This window comes from Ixodes scapularis, unplaced genomic scaffold (genome assembly GCF_016920785.2).
Source record: "Ixodes scapularis isolate PalLabHiFi unplaced genomic scaffold, ASM1692078v2 PGA_scaffold12__126_contigs__length_90152505, whole genome shotgun sequence".
NCBI lineage: Eukaryota > Metazoa > Arthropoda > Arachnida > Ixodida > Ixodidae > Ixodes > Ixodes scapularis.
The window spans coordinates 39,887,345-39,910,099 of record NW_024609838.1 but is presented as its reverse complement, the minus strand read 5'-3'; the positions used below and the strand labels follow the sequence as shown (position 1 = coordinate 39,910,099).

Sequence of the window (22,755 nt, the reverse complement as noted above, 5' to 3'; positions counted from 1 at the left end):
CGCTAATCAGGAAAGATTAATTAGTCCGTGCGCGTTCGCCCCCTCTCCCCAGGACAGCCTTCCACAGTCTCTCTCCCTCTCCGCCCTTTCCCCTCCATCCCCTCTCCCTTCCTTTCAGCTTCCATCAAGCCGAGTTCCTGCGGTCCCCGGAGGGGGGCCCAACGGCAAAAATTCGTAATTTAATTGTGTCCCATTAGGTAGGCGCGTCACGGAGGAAACGGAGTTATAAAAAAATGATTGAAGGAGAAAGCCAGAGAGAGAGAAAGAGGCTTAGCGAGAAGAATAAGGAACCAGAGAGAGAAAACGGAGTATAGGAAAGAAGGAAGAGTGTAGAGTGTAAGATACAATATGCTAGTAGAGAGAGGTATATAAGAGCGAGTCGGATGTGAATAAAGCAACTAGAGAAAGATTCAGAGTGAATCGTAGATCACAAGAGGGAGCTAGAGAGAGTGTCAGAACCAAAGAGATAGAGAGTGTAAGACAGAGAAGAGAGAGTGGAGGGTCTACGATAGAACAATCTATCTGAAAGGTGAGAAAGTCAGAGTAAATGAAACATTTAGAGAAAGAGTAAGGATGAATCAGAGAACAAGAGATAGAAATGGACAGAGAGTGTGTCAGAACACAACAAAAAAAGAGGGGAGGGTGTAAAGTGGAGCAAGACTAGCCTGAAAGGTGGGACAGGGTAAGAGTAAATAGAACAGCTCGAGAAAGAGTCAGGGTGAATCAGACAAGATGTAAAATCAGTGTCAGAGAAAAAGAGAGAAAGACAGACAGCGCGTGCAATAAAGAACGGAGCGTTGAGTGTAAGATTGAACATGCTAATCAGAAAGAGCTGGAAGAGAGAGTCATGTGCAAATGAAACAGACAGAGAGTGTCAGAACACAAGGAAAAGAGAATGCAAGGAAGAGAGGAGAGAGTGGAAGGTGTAATATTGAACAAGCTGGCCTGAGAAATGTGGATGAGAGAGGCAGATGTAAATGAAACACATAGAGAAAGAGTTGGTGTGATTAAGAGAGAAAGAGAGAGAGTATCAGAAAACGAGAGAAAAAGATAGACACTCCGTGTAACAAAGAAAAAGTGGAGTGTCAAAACAAGCTAGTAAGAAAGGGGTGGATGAGAGAGTCAGAGTAAACGAAACAACTAGTAAGGGTGAATCAGAGAACAATAGATAGAGATAGAGAGAGGGTGTTATAGAATAAGAAGGAAGGAGAGACAGTGTGCGCAATAAATGGAGAAGTGTGTTGAGTGTAGAACAGAACAAGCTAGTAAAAAAAGGGGGTCCGGTGGCCAAGTGGGTTAGCGCACACTATAGAATTCACTGGATCCTGAGAAAGTAACGTCAAGCTCCACGTGTGGTCGCCATCTTCGTCCATGAAATGAGCAATTTCTCCTTGACCCCTCCGTTCTTGGTGAGCCTATCTAGATTCGCTGGTGACGGGTAGCTTTATTGAGTCGTTTTTTGTATACAGAGATTTTGCTAACCACACACCGACGAAACACGCGTACACGTTCGTACCACCACCAGATGCTGTGTCGGTGCTTGGAGGCACTGAAAAATAAGTTTACTGTCTTGAAATGCGCAAGAAGAACACTATAATTGTAAGAGATCCATGGAGATGGGCCTGATTAATAAGTTGATTGCATACAAAGTGCCAAAGACTCTTATATTGAAGAGGAACGCTTCCAGTACGATGATGCTCCATGGTGATCTTGACGCGACTGGTTCAGAACGACCCCCTGGAAGCTTCGAAGATTTAAATGGACCAAGATGGCGATTTCCGTGGCAACGCAGACCGATTAGCCAATCGCCTTGCGAGGTTTGGGTCGTCTGTATGTTAGTATCCGTTTGTGTCCGGCTAGCAGGTAGGGAAGGCAATGGCGCTACTTTCCCAGGATCCGGTGACTTTAGCGCACACCAGCTCGGAGCACGTGGAGCGAAATCTCGCGCTGCAAAACCCGGGGATCCTGGGCTCAATCCCCACACCTGCCCGTTTCAATCTGGATGAGCATCGTACCGGCGTGCGGTCGTGTGCTGCCTGGTGCACGTTGAAGATCCCAGGCTGGCGGTGGTATTGCACTGGCGAAATTTCTCCTCTACAGTTGAGATACCAGACGTTCATTGGGGCTTTAGATACCCCCCTCCACATCGGAGCCTAGCGCGGGAAGAGGCCTTGATCTGGAGCCAACTCCAATCCCACACCTACAGACACCTCGCCCTCCTCCACAAGTTTTATCGCACCATGTACCCTGCTAGCTGCCCACATTGCTCAGAGTACACCTCCCTATACCACGTCACGTTGGCCTGCAAATCCCACTCATCCATTCCCCCCATCCCCTCCCCTTCCCCGGAGATTTAGGAAGCTGCGTTAATCAGCTTGGACCCGGACGATCAACGTCGTCTAGTTGAGTGGACCAAGGCAGCAGCGGCCAGCACAGCACTGGACTAGGGGCCCCACCCATCTTCGAATATTTGGATATTTAAATAAAAGTGTGCATCGTCATCATTGGGGCTGATTAGCTTCCGGCTGTCTGATCAAGCACGCAGCGCACAGTTAGCCAGAAAGAGGTGGATGAGAAAGTCGGATGCAAATGAAATAGCTCGAAAAAGAATAAATGTGAAGCGGGGAACGACAGAGAGAGAGAGATAGAGATGGCGCATGAGAGAGAGAAAGGCAGAGAGGAGGAGAGAGTGCTGTGTTCTGTTTCGACGCAGATACAATGTATTTATGTACCCCGGGGACTCGTAAGACTTTGGCGTTGGTGCCGGCGAGATCCAAAGCACACCGCTGTGGAGCTTTTTTTCAGCGAGGAAACTTTATGGGAACGGCTGACTCTCAGATAGCGACTCTCTTTCACTCCTTTTTTTTTTTTTCCCCAAGGCGAAAACCGTGTTTCTAAACATTTCTTGTCGCATGAAAGGGCAATAAAGACGAGAGTGGCATGCACACGGTTCTCTCGAAATTTATCCTTTTAGTGAGTTCACCCTTTCCGCCGCGATTATAGTTAGCTGCTCAAATGTTCAACATGCCTTGTTCCATTCAAATTCAGAGGCGGAGGAAACCAACGTTTTCTGGACATTTACAGTAGGATGAATCACTCTTTCGTAGAATTCGAGCAAACACTTCGGGCTACGGCAGATATCATTAATACGGATTAATTACGAGGCAATAATAGCGACAAAAGAAAATTGCAGCGGCCTTTATTTCTAAGTACTATAAGGAATGAAATGCAGTATAAAAGGAACCGTTTCTTAATTTATTTTATTTTAAACTGAGCTGTGTATAGGTCACATGATGTCAGGTCACGTGACATCAAGTTTCCGGCCAAATTTACCAGGACAACTGAATTGGTGCAGGGATGTCGTGACGCCAATTTTCCCGCTAAATTTAGCGGGGAAACTGAATTCGTGTATGGGTCACGCGACATAAATTTCCCCGCTAGATCAAGCGGGAAATGCTTGGGCGGACGGACGGAAGGACAAAATTTGGGGATTGGGGGTAAGGTTAAAAGCATTTCACGCTTTAATAAATGCCCGTAGTAATATTTAATAAAATGATGGTTGTACGGCGCATTATTATAGAGCGTCAAATGAGGTACTTTGCTTGCAGCCCGGCTGCGGATATGATGTTAAGCTGGTCATTCCATTGCTCAGCTGCAAACAGTTAATAGCAGAAACAACTGGAATCAACTATAGATATAAAAGAGTAACTAAAAAAGCAGAGCGCGTGCAGTTGTCCTCTCTATATAAACATATAAAGGCTGCGTGATAAAATTCACGGATATGTTTATGACGCAACACACTATGCGGCATGTCTTCGTCTCGGATCCCCTGCCAAACCTTCTAGCAGATATGAGCATCCCCCCTCCCCCAAAATTACTCTCTCTCGCTCTCTCTCTCTCTCTCTTTCTCCCTACCTATTTCTTTTTCTTTTGAGCCGCACTCAACGGGAAGGAACTGAAGCGTCTTTGGTATGGTGGCCATAATACTCATAGCAGTAAGCGATACGTCGATGGGGGAACGGATGGGAGGAGGAGAGACAGAAAGTAAAACAGAACATGTTCTGCTACTATCGGCTCACAGTAAAAACGCCCACTTTTCAGGGATATTCGTTCGGTAGTTGAGTAAACAAGCATAGTTCTCACCAACTCTCCAAAACCGAAGCTTGCCAAATATAGTAGAAAAAAAAAATCACCGGTACACGCGTCTGTGTATACAAAACGTATTGGCGGATGGAACCAAAGAAAGAGCTCTAAATCGTGCTCTAGGGAGGTAACATTTCTGTAGTACACTCTGGAAAAAAAAAAAAGGTAACACCTTACACCTTTTTGTCCCATATAATGCACCCCAGAACTTTAGTTTAACGTACAGCGCACCAGAGTCGAACAGACTGCCCCAACATTTACGAGGGTCTTGATAACGGTGCGATATATTTTTTTAAATAGCTAAAGTACGCAACAAAGACCATAGAAAGAAAACCCTGAGGTTTTGCAGTAGGGTCAAGAAAACACCGATTATTATATATATATATATTTTTTTTTGTAGTCAGTAACACGCACATCCACTATTTTACTAAGTTGTAGCCCACGGCTATCAAGCCTCTCGTGAAAGTTAGTACCGTCAGATTGACGTCAGAGCGCTGTACGTCCGACTGAAGTTTTGGGGTGTCTCATATCGGACAAAGGGTGTAATAATACACCCATTTTTTAGAGTGTATAATTAGTTTTATAAAATGAATTTTTTTAGAGTGTATATTTAGTTTTAAAAAATGAATAAGCCTGAGTTAGTGCTGTCTTAGTCTCATTCGCCAACTCAACGTCTGACATCACGCTAATGCCTGATTCACACGGTGCGATTTTAATTGCGATTTTGATTGCGATTTCGCACTTGCACGTCAAGCACAGCAGCTGCCACCGCGCTTTTTTTTTTTTTGCCGCACGATTGACGTGGCATTGCGAAATCACAAGTATAAAATCGCATCATGTGAATAAGGCATGAGACATCAGAACGACATATAGCATGATTCGCTCTTTAAATTCATCGCGGAATTACTTTTTTTTTTCACAAACCTTGGTTGCCAGACAAAGCATGGAATGCCGGTTAAATTGTTAAAATGACTCAATAGTCACTATGCCATATATTTCCGAAAAGAGCGAGGGTTTTAGATGTGCACAATTGTGTACCTAGCGTTTAAAAGGGTTAAAGAACGGGTTACTGCAAATTACTGGTACCTACAGTTCCTTTCAACAGACCCATCTACTTACAATATAAACAATGAGCTGATCTATAAAAACTCGGCGTCAACTATTTTGTGCTGCAACGTACCTTTGACCGTGCTGCAGCCCGGCACTGCTGCAAGAGCATGTCTTTTGGTTTCGCCTCTCATTCGCAAAGGCTCATGCTAGTCGCTTTGGCTGCGTTGGAGCACACCGGAGTTCACGCTAGCCTTAATAACGGTAGTACAAAATAACTTACGCCGCGTAAATAAACAGCACTTAATGTACTTATTATTAATGAAACACAAATATAGCAAATCGCTAGGTCATTGTGTTACATACGTGAACTGTTCTGACATCACAAACGCTAACTGTTACTCTGAGTTTCCAAACGCCAAGCTCTTCATCAAATAGTTTAACGCGTACCACGTGTACACTTGATTGTTGTTCCCAAAATGAAGCGATATTGCCACTAATCGGGCTGATAATCGTGAAACTATTTCATCGGGCACCGCCACATTCGCACGTCAATGGCAGGTGAGAATTGATTCTTCGATCACCTGACAGTTCTTTCTTGGTTTGTTTCAGTTATCGATGGGAGAAACATTCACCAATACAAAGTAACGACCTATAAGCGCTTTGATTTCCGCAATCCAAAAGCTTTAGACCCTAATTCGAGTTTGATTGGTAGAGACATTCCGAAATAGACGCTTACGCAAACGTTGTACCCAATTTGTGCGTCATGTTGTACTGACAACTCGAACGTACAGATCTAATATATCCTCCGCATGGAAGTATCTTCAGCTTCTTTCTTTATCAGTCTCAAGAACGCCGCTATTACCTTAGCACAGGCCCCACACACTCAGATGACGACAGTGATGAAAGTTTCCAGTCTGAATTTTGAAAAAGGTCTATACAAAGGGTATTCATACTAAAGCGGAGCGGCGTAGTGTAGAGCATTGCCTCCAACGCATGGTTTTTCTTGATTGTTTTTTCTTCTGCAGTTAGCCAACTTTGCTATTTTCTACCCTCGCGCAACGCCGCGCCGAGTACTTACGCGAAATCCGAGACAACTTCATTTACAATACAAGTGCGCACTAATACGATGCTCGGTAACAATTATATTATACTACTCTCGTAAGAGGCTTGTTCTATAACTTCTGTAGAAAAGAAAAGTCGCCTGGCTTAGACATTTTATTAAAGGCAACAAAGTTGCGGTAGCACTTGATGCTGTTTTTAACGGGCAGCCCTTTGAAATACCTTCGGCTTTACCAGATTATTTTGCTAATACGCAGTTCGTGTTCTATATAATATGCAATTCCCGTTCCTAGGAAGCGGAGGGGAGGGGGAGACCTTACCGAAAAAACCAGTATAACCTTTCGCTAACTGAATCGTCTGCTAACTGGATCTCAGGTTTCCAGCGAGAAATCCAGTTAGATTTCCAGTTCCATAATCCAGTCAGCGAAGAGTTATACTGTTATTTTCGGTAGGGGAGAGAGAAGTGTTAGCGCACCATACTCTATGAAACGACGTTGAACTCACTTTCCTTCAGAACACAAAAACAGCACGCCACAACGTGCAATACAAGCCCCCCCCCCCCCCCCCCTCCTCTCCTCCACCCCCTCCGCAGGGATCTACGCCATTGGTCGCGTGCGCTATGACCTCAAGTCAATAGCTGCGCTGCGCTCCGTTGCTGACACTCTACAACATGGCCTTGCTACGGTGCGAGCATAGAGCCACCGCAGCTAAGCTACGCTTCAGGGGAACGACACATCCGCCATTTTGGTATTCTCTAATTTTGTACTTCAAAGCGCATAAACGTCTCACAATAGTAAGCACTCACTCAAACGCAGACACACAAACATACACACAGCGCTGACTCATAAATCTTTGTATTCTGTCTTCGTTTTCTTCTACTTCGTATTAACAGCGTCTCGTTACTTTAGTTCCCTGCCGCGTCTAACGGCGCCCTTTCAACGTATAAGTTTCCCATCAAGGAATCCTCGAACCAAATATTCGACAAGAAGATAGTTCACGAAATTGGAGGACAAAATTCAAGGACTAAAAAGATAAGTAGTTCGTGATTTGGTGATTCGAATCCAATAACGGACAGTAGAGAAGACCCGTTTCCAAATTGACAAAAACTCTCGTTTTTAAAATTTACAGTAATCAACGAAGTAAGGGTTACTTTTTTTATTTTTAAGTTACGGCCAGTTAACTTTTTTTTTTTGTCTCGAGCAATCGAGTAACCTAACTTAATACTTTTTAAGCAAGAGTAATGGACCTTTTCCGAGAAGCGTTCTGCGCACGCGCGAGCGCCCGATGCCAAGCGCCGGAAGTCGGAACGAAAAATCGAGGAAATTCGGAAGGAGGTTGTATATCAACCTCCTTTCGGAACACGTAACTGCAGCGTATATATAATTGTACTACACAAAAAAAGAACGTCGACGAAAAGGAAAACACGACATTTGGGTGGACGCCACGGATTTCCCTCTTTAAAGTCGCGCTGGGCACGCGCAGCTGCTCAGAAAGCGAAGAAACTGGTAGTGTAGCCTCCATAATCGATTGTCACTTCCTCGATTTTTAGTTCGTGCAGCCACCGCCTGGTGCCGTCGGTATGTGGAAAAGGTCCATTGTAATTGTAATCAATTACTTTTTACGAGCAGCGTGTACAAGACTGTCCCTACTACACTACCAATGTCGACTCGAGCAAGTAAAAGGTCTGTGCGGGATTCCCGCGTACAATGCTACACTACCAACACCGACACGAGCAAGTAAAAGCTCCGCACCAAGTTCCCGCGTAAAGCCATCGTTTTCAAGGCAGAGCCTAGGAGGATCACTGACCGTGGACGACGAGCAGCGCAGGTTCCGAGAACACCTTGCCCCGGGCGTTCCTGGCGATGCAGCGGTACGATCCCGAGTCGACGGTCTCGACGCGGTCCAGCACCAGGGCGCCGGACTTGAGCTGGCGGTAGGTGGAGCCGCCCTGGTTGCGGAGGCTGTGTCCGTCCTGCTGCCACAGCACCAGGGTGTCCGGGGACTCGACGGTGCACGGGAGCAGCACGCTGGAGCCTTCCGCCACCGTGCGGTTGCTGGGGCCCTCGAGGATCACGGGCTCTGCAGAGACAAAGAGAAGAAACCACATGTCAGATACAACCGTTAGTTCTGCATCCGACGCGATGACTGCCATACTTCTCAACGGAGCTATCTTTTTTTTTTTTTTTTGTTCAGTAAGATTCTGCGCATGAGTACGCTCTTTCCCTGGAACTTGCTTTCCGCTGTCGGCATCCTCGGAGGGCACCGTCCCCAACGACCAACATATTCAGCACCTGTCTTTGCGCGTATGTCGTCTTTTTTTTTACGATTGTTTTTTTTAAGTATCTCTAGTGTGGGGCGTACAATGCAATGAAAACTGATACAATCACGGTATGATGCCAATGTGCTCTGACGGGTTTCATTTATGTTAAATAAATGAGAAAAAGAAACATAATAGGATGGGTTGCCAAGCTTACATTGCTCTTGACAAATGTAGTGTTTTTTATGTTTTAAATTTTTTTTTAAACCCGCGAAAGCAGCATTTACGTTGTCTATGCGGGTAAGTTATACGGTCATGGGAACATAATACAGGGGGCTAATCGTCAAGATAAGTGAAATAATTAACTGAAACTTGTTTTTAAAGGGGTTATAATAAACATATGGTTCCAGTCAAAAACTTGCTGTGCATCATCGAAATCCACTAAATGAGTAAATTTTAGAAAGGTTTTGAGCGCGCGGGAAGCACGGATGCGCTCGGTCTTTCAAAAATGTACTGATTTCGTGGATTTGGATGATACCCAGCGAGTTTCTAACTGGAACCAGACGCTTATTTTCAGCGATGAAAAAGGTAACGAACAAACATTGGTTAATTACCCGACTTATTGTGACGGTTAGCTCCCTGTAATGTCGCTATTGCAGCTTTTTGTTTATTTATTTGTCTGTAAAGCCTAACAAATCACACCCTGTATGAAAAAAGACGGCGTTTCAGAGAAGACGCCAAGGCGAGCTGGATAAGGCGACCGCAGCGACGCCTATAGTCGCGCACGTCGCCAATAGATGGAGACGCCGGCTGCCGCCGGCTGGCCACTCTGATAAACACAAATATCAGTAAACAGTGGAAAACACTGGGCGACAGAATTCGCCCTTATAAGCCGCATCGCGAACGACCCGAACGGAGTCAACAAAAAAGAAGCAAGTAAAAAGCGGAAGAAAAAAAAACGTAATTGTGGTTGAATCGGGGTCAACACAAACAAGCTTCCACGTCCCAAAGTCAAGAGTGCCAATTAGGAGCCACGCCGCGCAGCAAAAAGAAACCCAAAACTGGCCAACAGCTTAATAGCGGGAACGGCTCTGCGCTATCTGGCTAGCTCGACTAATTACCGAGCAAACGTTTCAGGCCCCAAATAAGGAAGAAAAAAAAAAAAAAGGTCGATGGAAAGTACCAGTAGGGCGATGCGACTTTTCACGCTCAACCTCCCGCGTACACGCACTATTCTAGAAAAGCAACGGCTGAGAAAATATATAATCTATGGCACCGCATGCAAGCATACGGCACACTTTTGCCAATATGCTTCGTTTTAGCTCACGATGCAGTGCATGCAAAGGACGCCGTAACCATTAGAGCCAATCCTATGGCGTGTGAGTGTCACATGGCCACCGTAAAGGGCTCAGTGACGTCACAGTGCTGGATTGGCTGGGATTGGATTGAATGGGATGGCTCGTAACTCCGCCGGTTCATTGTAAGGTGAAAGGGAGTTTACGTATAAAGCAGCACACATTGATCTAAACACAGCGCACGCATGCCTGTACGTCTCTCTCTTTTACATACGCACATACTCTCTTTAGCAAACGTGAACGCATGATATCAGCACTCGCCAACCAACCCTCGCACAAACGACAGAGCAGTAGGAAGTAGCAACTGCCGCGCGCGCACGGACTTCGCGCTAACAATAACACCCGGGCGCCAACGCAAACGGCAACAGCGACGAAAACATTCCGCGGATCGTTGCCGGTGTATTCATCACGTCTCGCTAGCGTGCGCATGCCAGAAAACGACACGTCGTCAACAGAACCGCTTCGCCCGCTCTCTCTAACTGCCCCGTCACGAGCACGCGCGCAGCATCGCGAACGTCTGCGAAACGCTGATTATAATTACGCGAGCGTTCAGCGCTCCCTCCCTTATTGTTTTTTTTTTCTTCTCCCTTAATCAATCTTCTCTTCCTTCCCCACCCGCATCCTTTCCCTCTTTCGCACGCGTTAATTACGATCCCCATTTTGGTTCTTGGGGGAAAGATCCCGGCCAGCTCAGCGGTGCACTTGAGTAGAGGTCCGCGAGGTGGCGTTGGCGATGCGTGTTTCGGCAGGGTTTCTAGCGTGACGCGGCGGACGGAGCTGACGAAAGGGATGTCGTTTCCGAGTCGCAAATTATAGGGAATGAACGCGGGGAGGCGCTACTGTACTCCGCCACCCCTAAGCTGACAGTGCGGTGAACGCTACATGCTCGTTGGACCGTCTTTCGCCACGTGATCAGAATACGGCCCATGCCCACGAGCAGCGATTTTGGGGAAGGAGGGGAAAGGGGACTCCGTGAAAGGGAGGTGTCTGATTGGTCCCGCGAGAGTGTAGGTTCCACCGCACCGTTATCTTAGGGATGACCGGGGGGATAGGGGTCGTGTGTACGGGATATAGGGAACGAGAAAATGCGCAGGTTCCCGTTTTCTGGCGGGAAGTGTATCCAGAAAAAGGGTTACAAGGAAAAGAAGTAGAGGAAAAAGAAAAGGTAGCGAAACGAAAAAAAAATTATAGCTTGATCGTGCTGGCAAAGACCAGCACGCACAAAATGAGTCGAGCGCAAACTACCATCCCGCAGATCAGACTTCGAAAAGACTGAAGTCACGTGACTCGACGTCACGTCACTTCATGTCACGTAGCGTGGTCACGTGACGTCATTTCCTCGCTAAATGTAGCCGGGAGATTCACGCCGCGTGACTTCAGGTCTAGTGAAGTCGTGTAACGCTTAATTGTCCATGACGCTCATTCATGACGACTTTCTAGAAAACGACAGACAAAAACCATTCTGTGTTAAAACAAAAAAAGAGGTAGAGTGAGGTAAATGAGTGAATGGTGAGTATGTTAGCTACACGCTCACCATCCTGAGTTCCTTAAACAAAGGAATATTTGGCAACACCTCACTGATGGCAATGCCTCTATGCTGGAGTTTCTACGTCATCTAAGGGAGGCCAGCGGGGGGTTCCTATTGGTCACGAGTGCTTTGTCGGCGTTCGGCTGGGACTCGAGCCTCTTTCTGATTGGACACGAGTCCCAGCCGAACGCCGACGGAGCACTCGCGACCAATCAGTGCTTTGCGCTTGCCTCCCATAGATGACACGCAAAATGTATCACATCGGCCTTGCTTTACTGTTCTCGTATTTTGGGTGCTCGCCAATCTTTTTTTAACAGCTTTTCTTTACCGTGTCCTTCACCAACATTTTGTTTTTAACACTAGGTGATATTACTATTTTATATTGTCTAAAAGGAGTTGCATAGAGAATTTTCTAACCTTTCTCTTTCACTTTCTCCCATCTTTATTCGGTTGAGGTCATCGTTTTTCTTAGATGCAGATAGCTATGGTAGCTATCAACTCTTCGCACAAAAAAAATCTGGATAAAAAAAAATAATACTGTTTACAAAACTTTCTCCTGTGTTCCGCAAACCTCTCGCCTTCAAGGACACTGCTGGCAAACGCACTCGCCAGGCGCACACGTCCGCGAAATACTACCATTTAATTTCCGAATAGGCACGTAGCTCCTAACGTTATCACCGTTGAACAAAAATCCCGCCAAGCTAACCAGACACCCACACGACCCACACGTGCGCCAAGTTACGAGGACCGCAAATCGAGAAAGGCTTTTGAAAGCGCCGAAGCGAGGCAATAAAGGGAACAGCTTTCTTCGCCAGAAGTCTCATAAAACTCCAGCCATAGCACAACCGTCCAGACAAACAGCGGCCCCTAAGGACAACAACGAAATAAACAACCACTGGCAACAACCAATAAAGCGAAGGGAAATCCATCAACGCAACTCGCAACAGCGCCCGCTAGCGGCCACCACGTCAGAACAGCAAGCTCGAGTGTTATTTCAGGCAACAAGCTCCGTTCCTGAGTAGCGACCAAGGTAAGCAGAGAGCTGACCGCACTCAAGCTAATAGCGAAGTCGCGGCCGCCTACGTCCAAGGCAAGGCTCCGGGGACCCCATATATAAGTCAGAGGACTCGTTTTCACTTTTTTTTCCCCCCTGTTTGGGCGACTTTCTCTAACGGTGGTTTCACGACGTGTTCACGTCAGAATCCAGACGGGGAAATCCTTTCGTGCCACGTTTTTTCGTTCATTATTATTATTATTATTTATTCATTTTTACTTTCTGGCTTAAGGAGTTTATGCTGCGGTGGCAAAAAAGGTAGGAATCTTTCGCGAAAAAACGAACTGCTGGAATGTAGACAGTACTCGAGTTGGCATCAGCCGTCAGATGTTTTGGAGCACTTGTCAGACGTACTTTTAAGTACCTGTAATAAAGCGTTTATTGTGAATTAGTTGATTTTTGCGGAAACACATTTAAAGACGGCCTGAGAGTAAAATATATATAGAGAGAGAGATTTGCACCTTCTGGTTTGAACACACAGAGCGTTGCAGGGTTGGCTTCCACGACAGGAGCCGGTAAATTTAGCTAAATTTAATGTCCCTACTAATTAAGTACCTTTAATTATTAATGATAATTAATCGATCGGGAGGAGAAAAACACGTAACCTTCCATGGCATACTCTGCGCCTCACAACTTTATTGATAGATTCAGGAATATTGTTTTCCTTTTTTTTTTATCACTTCCTGTGGACAGTCATCCGCAGAAAGTCACTCGACAGATATCGGGCGAACGGAGATCCACGTCTTGTTAAATCAGTATGGGACGCTTAATTTGGTTCCCAGGCTCCGTTTCACACAGCCGAACCCTCTCGTCGTCACTTTTAAACTCGAAACCGTCCAAGTCCCTGTAAACAGAGCTTGTCTAAACTTCGGAAGGGAGGGGAAAACTCGGAAAAGGGGCGTTCAAGTTTGTCTTTCGCGCCGCTTCCCCTCGCATCTGCGCCGACACGCGTGAGCGCTAACTTCGCCAAGAACCCCGCACTTTTAGTTCTATATACCTTTAGTTCCACTACAACAGCAACCTGATTCCACCGCAAACACTTCCACCAGCGAAAGGCACCGCGCACACGTAGACACACAAGGAGAAGGAGAGAAAAAACAAATCCTAAGATAAAATCAGAAGAAAAAAAAGGGGGGGGGGGGGGGGGGTAGGAGGCCTAGTCAATGAGCTGCCGAAGTCCCCGAGGCATTATCGACTCTTCGGTCTAACCTCACAAGCGCTGTCTCAGTTAAAGCTTTTTCTTCTTTTTTTTTTCTTTGGGCGGGAAAAGGAGGGGGGGGGGGGGTTACGTTAGCTTAGGTGTGTGTGTGTTTCTTCTTTCTAGACTCTTGTGTGTGGAACGTGATGTGAGAATGAAGAACATCCATTCGAGCTGAGGCTTTTCAGGAGGCACGCGTATAGAGTTGCACATTTCGTGCGAATTAGACCCACTAAATATATACACGCTTCAGAGTAACGACAGTTGCCCATCTTGGTGCTTATAATCAAAGTGATTTTAAGCACCAAAAAAAAAAAAAAAACGCTTCAACTATTTCTTTCTCAAGACTGAGAAGGAAATAGTTGAAGCGCATTTTATAAAGTCCTCAGGTGACAACTGCGTCAGCGCGCCTTCGAATTTACTAAATGACAAAAAAGTTTTTTTTTTTTTTTCTAGATGGTTATATGAAGTCACGTTGAACTGATACAAATGTTTAAATCATTTTCATCTGATGTTTGTGTTTATGGGTTGCTTTTATCAGATGTGGTTGGCATGATGGGAAAGAGTGTTCACGCATGTGTGCTAGGTGGTTTGCCGTGATTAAATCCGTTGAAAGTCAGCGCCAGTCCGTGTTGTATGTGTCTGTTCTTCGTCCGTGTATTTTTTTTTTTTGCGCTTTTTAGTATTCTAGATTACAATCAAACTACTAGCCGAATCTAAAGTTTCAATTTACTAATACTGTGTTTCCTCTGCTCTGGTAGAAACATTTACCGATGTAGCCCAAAGTTATCCATCACTTTGTACAAAATATACACTGTATACTTCAGCCTGTAAGGTTACGCGTGAGAGAACTCGCGCGTGGATGCTGAAATTAAATGGTCTACGACCCAATCGGGCGGGTTCCTGGAAGATGGATGCGTGCTTCAAATTGCTCCCTGAAGCATATTGCCGGTTCGCCTAACCTCACGAAGGAGGCACATTTCTTCATTTATTTTTGTAACTTCTGCCCGACTACACAAAAAGTTCCAAGCGCCTCCTCGCGATTTTTCGTGCTAATAAACGGAACAATCGCCTCACCTTGCATAACCGTCACCCCCCCCCCCCCCCCCCCCCACGTCCCCCCGACGTCGCCGCTTATAACGCACATATCGAGCGAGCACGAAAAGCTGTCGCATCACATTATCGCTACGTGTCAGCTACACCGCTGTATACGCGCAGGGGTAAGGAGAACGCCGCTGTCAACGCCACCTCTCGGCGACGAACCACCTTCCTTCGCATCTCGTTACCGTTAGACGCCGCCCAGCGTCGCTACAGGGAAGGCCAAGTTGCTTAACACATCAGCGTTTAATCTGGCTTAATTGCAGCCGACGGCGCGGCGACGGGCGCGGATTTGCCCGCCTTGTCACACAACCTCGTGCGCCTACGTTCTACACGGCACTGCACACTCCTCCCGCCGTCGCTATCCTCAAGGGTAGGTGTGTATGTGCGTGTGTGCGCCCGTCAGGAGGCCGGCGCGTCTTCTAGGTTGAGTACTTAATCCTGAGGAACAGTGCCACGGCCCCCAGTTACTTAGCGTCACTAGGCCCGCTTCTAATCTTCGCTGCTTATCCGCGATGCGTGCTAAAGTTTTCCTCCGGGTTTCGTTATAGCTTGACGAGCCGGCGATAACGGACTGTCTTGGCAGAGTAACTAGCGACGAAGCCCTCTCGGTTAATTAGGTTGCGTGTAGGTTGGTAAGCAACGCTGGCCCTTTAGTTTCTGGTGTGTCCGAGATGAAGGCAAATTTGTCTTGCGATCAGCAGGATTAATTTCGGATGCATCGCCTTACGAATAGGAGCTCAATAATAAAATAGTGGCTATGGTGTAACCTTAGTAAATTTAAAGAGAACTCAGTCTTATGAGCGTCTTTGCCCACCATTAAAGGTGAGGAACTGTGATGATGTCAAATGTCCAACGCAGTGTGATTGAATAAAAGAGATCTTCCAAAAGTCGGCATTATTAAATGCAAACGTATAAAACAAAAGGCAAGTGTGCTGCACGTCGGGACACTTATGCAGCGAGACGTATTGCGACGCCGCTGTTTAAAATCGCTAATTTTGTACGCGGTACGAGTGTTAACCCTAATTGATGACAGAAACATGTCGCGTGTAGTAAACATAACAATTTTTTTCTAAATTTTACAAAATGCGTGTCAGTTCTTATAGGATTTCATATGTTCTCAACTTTTTATTGCACGTATTCATATCATTTGTTCTTCACTGGGGAACTTAAAGTTAGGCTGACGCGCGGCACACAGTATTGATTCGACGAATGCACGCATGATGGCTGCTCGTTCAAATTGAAACGAGTATAGGTGTGTCACTCATCCGAGTCTGCAGCGTGAGCTTTCGCTAGACGTACTGTCGAGCTTCGGCGAGTCACCGCATAAGCGAAGAATAAAAAGAACATATTGTTCAATATCCACAATTACGGTTCGCTAAACAGGGCTTTGTTAACGATGGGCGCGTTATCCGATGCTCATTAGGGACCGGCGTAAATTTTTATGATCGCTTCCGAAGCATCGCGTGACTCGGAGGAGAAAGCGGCCGCATGCGAACAGCGTTTGGTTTCCCGGCGGTTTCGCGGTGACGCGTCTTTCCTCCCGCTCTCTGGCGACGTTGCTGCAACGTTGAGGCACTCCAGCGAGATAGATGACGCCACTCGCGAGTTCCAAACTGTCTACATCACATAACACCAAACCCTGCTAAGCGCTCTCCGTCTCCCCGTAGTTCCTGTCGCATCCACTTATCCTCCAGCAACACTCTATCTTCTTCTTCTTCTTCTTCTTCTTCTTCTTCTTCTTCTTCTTCTTCTTCTTCTTCTTCTTCTTCTTCTTCTTCTTCCCCCCTCCTCCTCCTCCTCCTTCTCCTCCCTTCTTCCGGCAGCCGCTGTTGCGAAATACCCACGTGGTCCAACTGTGCCGACACACTCCCTCGCCTCCCCACTGCCGCCGCCCAGGTTCCACCAGGTTCCGTTCTCGTGTTCCTTCGCGCCTCTACAGAGCAGCTCGCGCACGTTGTACCGTCGCCTCTTTCACCGCAGGCGCGGTCAGGGGCGCCCCCGTTCTGAAAGAACGTTTCAGCCAAAAGAGAAAGGACGTCTCTGTGTCCTTCTCCAACGTCCGCAACATCGCACACCATCTCACACAGGTTTCCTCACGTCAATTCCGCTGAAAGCAAAGAACGCGTTGCACACATTGTGCAGCACACCGGCTGAAAGAAAATCTTCTTCGACGCACCCTTCCAGAACGCATCAGCTATTGCCCTCAATCGCGGTACACTTTCTGTGATCGTTTGCAATCTTTTTATTAAAATGCCGCGTACAGTGCAAAATAGAATTTTCTAGAAAAACAGATTTTGGCACTATAGTTAGGTCCCTAAAACTACTTTTGTGAAAGGCGATGTGCTTTTACTTCATGACGACGGGCCAAAATAGACGCGAGTTTCAGAATCGGTGCTCACTCCAAAGGAGTCTCACAACCTATAGATATTGCGCTATTTATTTTCTTTTTTTCTGTTTTTTTTCGGGAAAGCTTCATTTTGTTTCTTGCAATTCAGACACTTTAATAATATACATTTTTGGGAAGGTCGGTGTTTCCATAGGAGAGATTCTAAAACATGCTTTTATTCGGGACGACGTGCCGACACATCAGAATCGCTCCGTAAATTACAGAGACCACCTTTCCCAAGTGCTTTGCAAAAAAAAGTAAACACGTCAAATTCTTTTTTTTTTCTTTTTTTTAGAGGACTGCATTTAGACAATTTTTCCGCTTTCGTCTTTAATACCGCAGCGACAAAAATATGTAGCCCCACAGACTCGCATTCCTCACCGCTTCGCACGCAGGCAAAGCGGGGACAGAGGGAGAAATCGAACTACAGTGTCTCAACCCGCGAAGTTCCAAAATAGAGCCCCGAAAGGCCGCGTTTTGAGTTCCGCGTGCTTCGCCGTCGTCCATAATGTACGGTCGGTATTAAATTTCGAGATGCACGGCTAAACGCGCCCGCGCGCGCGCGCCTAACCTTCCGGTGCAGCTGCACTGAGCCCCAAACTGATTGGATTTTAATCGCCCCCCTCCCCTTTTCCACCCTTTTCCCCTACCTAGATGCAAATGCCGCCAGCACGCGCGCCGTGATGAACTTGCGTTTGTATACCACACAAGCAGCGGTGTAAAGTGCGGAGCCTGTTTTTAGAAAACGGTCGTTGCGCCGTCGCGTTGTCCCGGAAGCGATGTGGAACGAGCCCCCCCCCCCCCCCTTTTTTACTGTTTTTTTTTTCTTTCCTAATAACTCCATCGCTCATGTATGAACAAAAAATGCTCGCTACTCACCGGTTTTCAATTTTCTGTGCGGCCGTGTCGTTACCAGCTGGTTGTAAGGAGTGGCGTAGATTTTTACGGGCGTAAACATGGCGTGTTATAAGCACACGAGTGTTGTGAGTACAAACGCCTGAACGAACGAGGTAAAAGCGTAACTCTAATGCAAAAAAAATATCAAAAAGAGTGAGGTGGAGGGCTAAACAAAACGCACCAGGGTGATGTGTAAGGTGCCTAAATATTGCGATAACTCACTCTGCTTGTTCTAAGCATCCTAGAAATGTCTAAATCATGACGATACGCGGCCGGGATCGTCTACGGCGATGGGAAGAGCATGTTCCAAAACTAGGACCACTGTCAGCCAATGGCGAGCGAAGGATCCAGACGCTTCCAACCGGTGGAACAGCGGAGTGATACCTCGAATACGCGCAGTTCGTAGCCCATACAGCCCGGTCTAGGATTCAACCCAGCGAACGAGCACTCGAGAGCTGACGACCGAACGCATCACTCCCGAGAAAACAACAACATAGTGCGCTGTTTTTTATGCGATTATTGGAGTATTATATTCACTCTCCGGCGAAAAATTAACATTTTTTTTACTACTGTTATTTTTTTTTATCATCTACAGAAGCGTACACATTTTGTGATAACAGCGTTTGCAATCTCAACGAAATGTTGCGTTCTCATTAGTCACATTTCATCCTGGCTACCGGATGACTTCGGTGTGTTCGATCTTGGATAGCTTTTTTTTTTTTTAAATAGGAAAAATTGCCGCGCATCATTTTGATTTATGAATTTCTTGGATGCTTAGTGCCCGCAGAGTGAGTCATCGCCATATTTAGGCGATTACAGAAACATCCTCAGGGCACCTTAAAGAAGACAGCAAGGGTAAGTTTATTCGTTGATGTTACTGTTGTTTAGATACATGTTTTTTACGGATCCTTCTGTATATTCCTTTTGTTTACTCAGCTGCTCTGAGGGAGACAGAGGCTTGTTAATCAACACGTGACTTCATTTTTTTTTTCTGTATCCTCTCTGCGATTGAAGAAAAATATAAAAAAAATAAAAAGGTTAATCATAATACATAATTAAATAAAGTACGGCTACATGCAAGTCGCAAAATGGTATCAGCTCCCATATATATATATTTTTTTTTTAATATAAACGAGACATTTTGTTTTTTCACGCAAAACGAGAATAGCATATTTACAAGAAGCTAGAGTCACCCCTAAAGGGGCACTTAAGTCGTTTTTGAAAAAGGTCGTTATGTTTTTTTTATTTTGTACTGTATAAGAGGTGTTAGTTCCCGCATATACCAAGTCCTATATGACAAAACCGCCTATTCATCTCAGGTCACGAAAAAAAGATGTAGACTCTTTTTTCTCGCGGATTACTGTGTGTGGGCCAATGAAAGCTCTACAACACGCGCAGATTACGAATGATTTTATTTTAACTCGTTTCGAAGAGAGTCTGATAGGTAGACATTCGGATAAGACTCCTCTTTTTCACCGCCGGCAAAGCGATCGCTTGCAACGCGCCGACAAGCGCCCTTCGTTGACTACTTCACACGGAAGAAAATTCTTCCCAAAAGGGGCTTGTCGGGATCTTTGAACACGCTTGTAACGAAAAAATAAGCTACGCACGATAGCAATTTCGGGTTTGTTGGGATGCTTAGAGCGTCTAGATTGAGTCGTCGCCACAGAAGGACGATCTCAAAATCGACTTCAGTGCCCCTCTGCACACACGGCAGGGTTCCAGGAATTTTAATTACCATCGCTTCGCAACAAATGAGATTGCGTCATTAAAATGTAAGAAGGACAAATAATAGACCACAAAGCAAGAAGTGTATACAACCTCAAGTCACTGTTATGACTACGTTATGTAAACACGAGAGCTAAAGTTGAGCATCTCGAGACTCTCGGTGCGTTCTACTTTCTGCGCCTAAAATGATTTGCGGCGTTCGTACGTTAAGACAGTGGGAAGCTATAGACACCACCAGTGGGTGTCTGGTGTCTGCGCTGTAGATGAGGAATTTAGCCAGTGTACATTATGACTGCTAGCCTGAGGTCCCTCACGTGCGTCACGCAGTAGTGTGACACCCGTCTGCACGTGGAGATGTGGCCGTCTTGGGAAAGCATCTGTCGAAAATAGGAGTGAATGCATTGACGACGATTGATTTGTGCAAAAAAAGATCCCTTCTATTCTTCCAACCAGTCGCAGCCGAAAAGTTTATTTCTAACGCTTCACAAAAGGTATTATAACTACAAGAACTGCAACGCGCTCAAGATACTGAAGACTAGGTCGTCGTCAAGACTAGGTCGTGTCCGGGGACCAAGATGTATTTCATGACTCGTCCTCCATGCCAACACCAGACGGACAAACGAAACAGCGAGGGGAACATACCGGCAAAAAGACGCGCGACCAAAGAGATATACGCACATATATACAGGAAGGCAAACAGGCGCTAACACAGACAGCCGTACATACAGATCGAGGTGCTTCGCGAACAAGGCGTATAGTGGGGTACTATATCAAGCACGAAAGCGTGGCTGGGGAACTTCGATTTGAGATTTAATTAGGCCCGAGATCCCTCTGAAACGATGGAGTCGAACGTCGCATTGCGCGCGTATACGCATATTGCCGCCCCCGGCGGCGGGAAAGCCCTCCGAACGATGCGTTGGCCGTAAAAACCGACGGCGCGCTCCAGCGGACTTCTTACTGCGGATGTCGCGAACCAGCCTAAAGGTTCGAGTGCGACCAGGTTCGAAGTTTTCGAAACTTCTAACGCGATCTTTTGACAGAAGGTCGAATGGTGTTCGGCTTTTGTTCGCACACTCTAAATGATTACGCTAGCTGATGTAGACTAGGGAGCACAGAAAGTGTTGCGAATGAGCCGGGCAAATAGTGCGTCTGTGTCTGACGTCCCGGGCCATTATGAGGTTATAGCTGTGACGGCATGCGATTTCACGGTGTCACGATGACGTCCTGCTACGTCATCATGACGTCCTCATGACGTCATAATAGTGTCATAGAGTCGTCTGACGTCCTCTTGACATTGCGTGTGACGTCATAATGTAACTTTGGCGTCAGTGTGACATTTTTCATGACGCGCGGCGACGTTATCATGACGTCGTGGTGATTTCGCGTGATGTCCTTCGCGATAGTTCTTTGTCACGGTTCTTCGTGACCGTTTTTCGTGACGGTTCTTCATGGCGGTCCTTTGGTAGAATTGGGCAGATAAGACAGATCCTGTGACAGAAGACCCATGAGTTCACTCTCCATAGAACACAGAAGCAGCCAATCACGCCGAACAAGAGAGGGATACCAGCGAATGACAATAGTCAAAACATGACTGGGTAGAAAAAAAAGGGGCAATGAGTTAAACGTTTACACTTGCTCCTTGTCTCCTCGCAAATCACATTCGTTTCCAGATCTCATCGTATTCTGTCTGAGCTTCGCCATTCGCTGAGATGCTTGTATCGTCCGACGTGATTGGCTGATTCCGTGTTCTCCGATAAAGAGTATGTTCAGAGTGCACGCGGCAAAATTCGAAAACGAGCGGGTATGCCAGCTGGCGAAAAAGATGTGCAATATTTGTTAGTATTCATGTTACAAGGCGCAAAAACACGGACACAAGAGAGAAAGAGACAAACAGGCGCCACTCACAACTATATTTGAAAAGTGCAGAAAGAAAGGAATACCTGCACTTTTTTCTGCACTTTTCAAATATAGTTGTGAGTGGCGCCTGTTTGTCTCTTTCTCTCTTGTGTCCGTGTTTTTGCGCCTTGTAACATGAATACCAACGTTTACCAACTAGCCCAACTACAAGTTCTTCTACAATATTTGTTAGGTATGTCGTCTCCTTGTTTCATCCTAATGAACTACCTAAAACATTAAACGTTTGTGTATTTGGGTTTAGGTTCATTTGTTCATAAAAACTAGCATCATCGGCACAAGTGTACGTTCTTCCCGGAGTACGTTCCAGTGACGGATTGGTTGAAGAAAGAAAAAAAAAAAAACACGAAAGGGACAATCAGTTTTTGTAATAAAAGCAATCTTCAACTTTTTTCTTTAGAATTGTTTAGTTTTAAGTATACACGATGTCGTTGCAGGATGTAGGGATCTCTTTCCATACCCGTATGTCCATATTATATAATATTTAAAAAAAATGCATCGTAAGCTTTTTTCTTTTTTTTAATACGTTAATTTAAGGGTTTTACGCGCCAATCCAAAAAAAGGGAACTTGGAATCTAACACGCCCCAGCGGAGGACTGAGGATTAATTTCGACCCCCCTGGGAATCATTCGACGTGCAATCGAAGTCTCAGTTACGCAGCACCTTCTCCGCAATATGCCTCCGTCCAGCTCCGGGCACTTAGACCGGGATTCGAATTCGTAACCTGGGGATCTGTAGGCCGGCGCTTGTTTCAGCCTAACCTGCGTTTCACTGCAGTGCAACTTGTACCGGAGCTGTGGCATTTTATCACTGGTCTTAGCGCTTGATTTTGAATTCGCTCTAATGTATGTGCGGGGTAACTTTCAGGTGGTCCCAAATAACGGGAGATTTCGCTAAAACTCAACCAATAAAAAAAAAAACTGTGTTTGTTTTACGTTTTGGGATATCTTTTTTTATTATTCCTTCGTATCGAAGACAACATTTTACTAACCCAAATATTACTGAACCCTAGGTTTCTAAAGATTTGTGATTATTTTATAAAATATAAAATAAACCTACTTTATAAATATTTGTTTACCAAAACT

At 45.9% G+C, this 22,755-nt stretch overlaps 1 protein-coding gene across 1 annotated transcript in view; it reads right to left on the bottom strand.

Moving 5' to 3' along the window:
- LOC8028242 (tyrosine-protein kinase transmembrane receptor Ror2) overlaps positions 1-22,755 on the bottom strand; it is a 352,900-nt gene that overhangs the window by 195,188 nt on the left and 134,957 nt on the right. Inside the window, exon 2 of the mRNA XM_029976164.4 lies at positions 8,059-8,331. Within this exon, the coding sequence (XP_029832024.2) occupies positions 8,059-8,331 (273 nt within the window). The remainder of the gene's footprint in view (positions 1-8,058; positions 8,332-22,755) is intronic.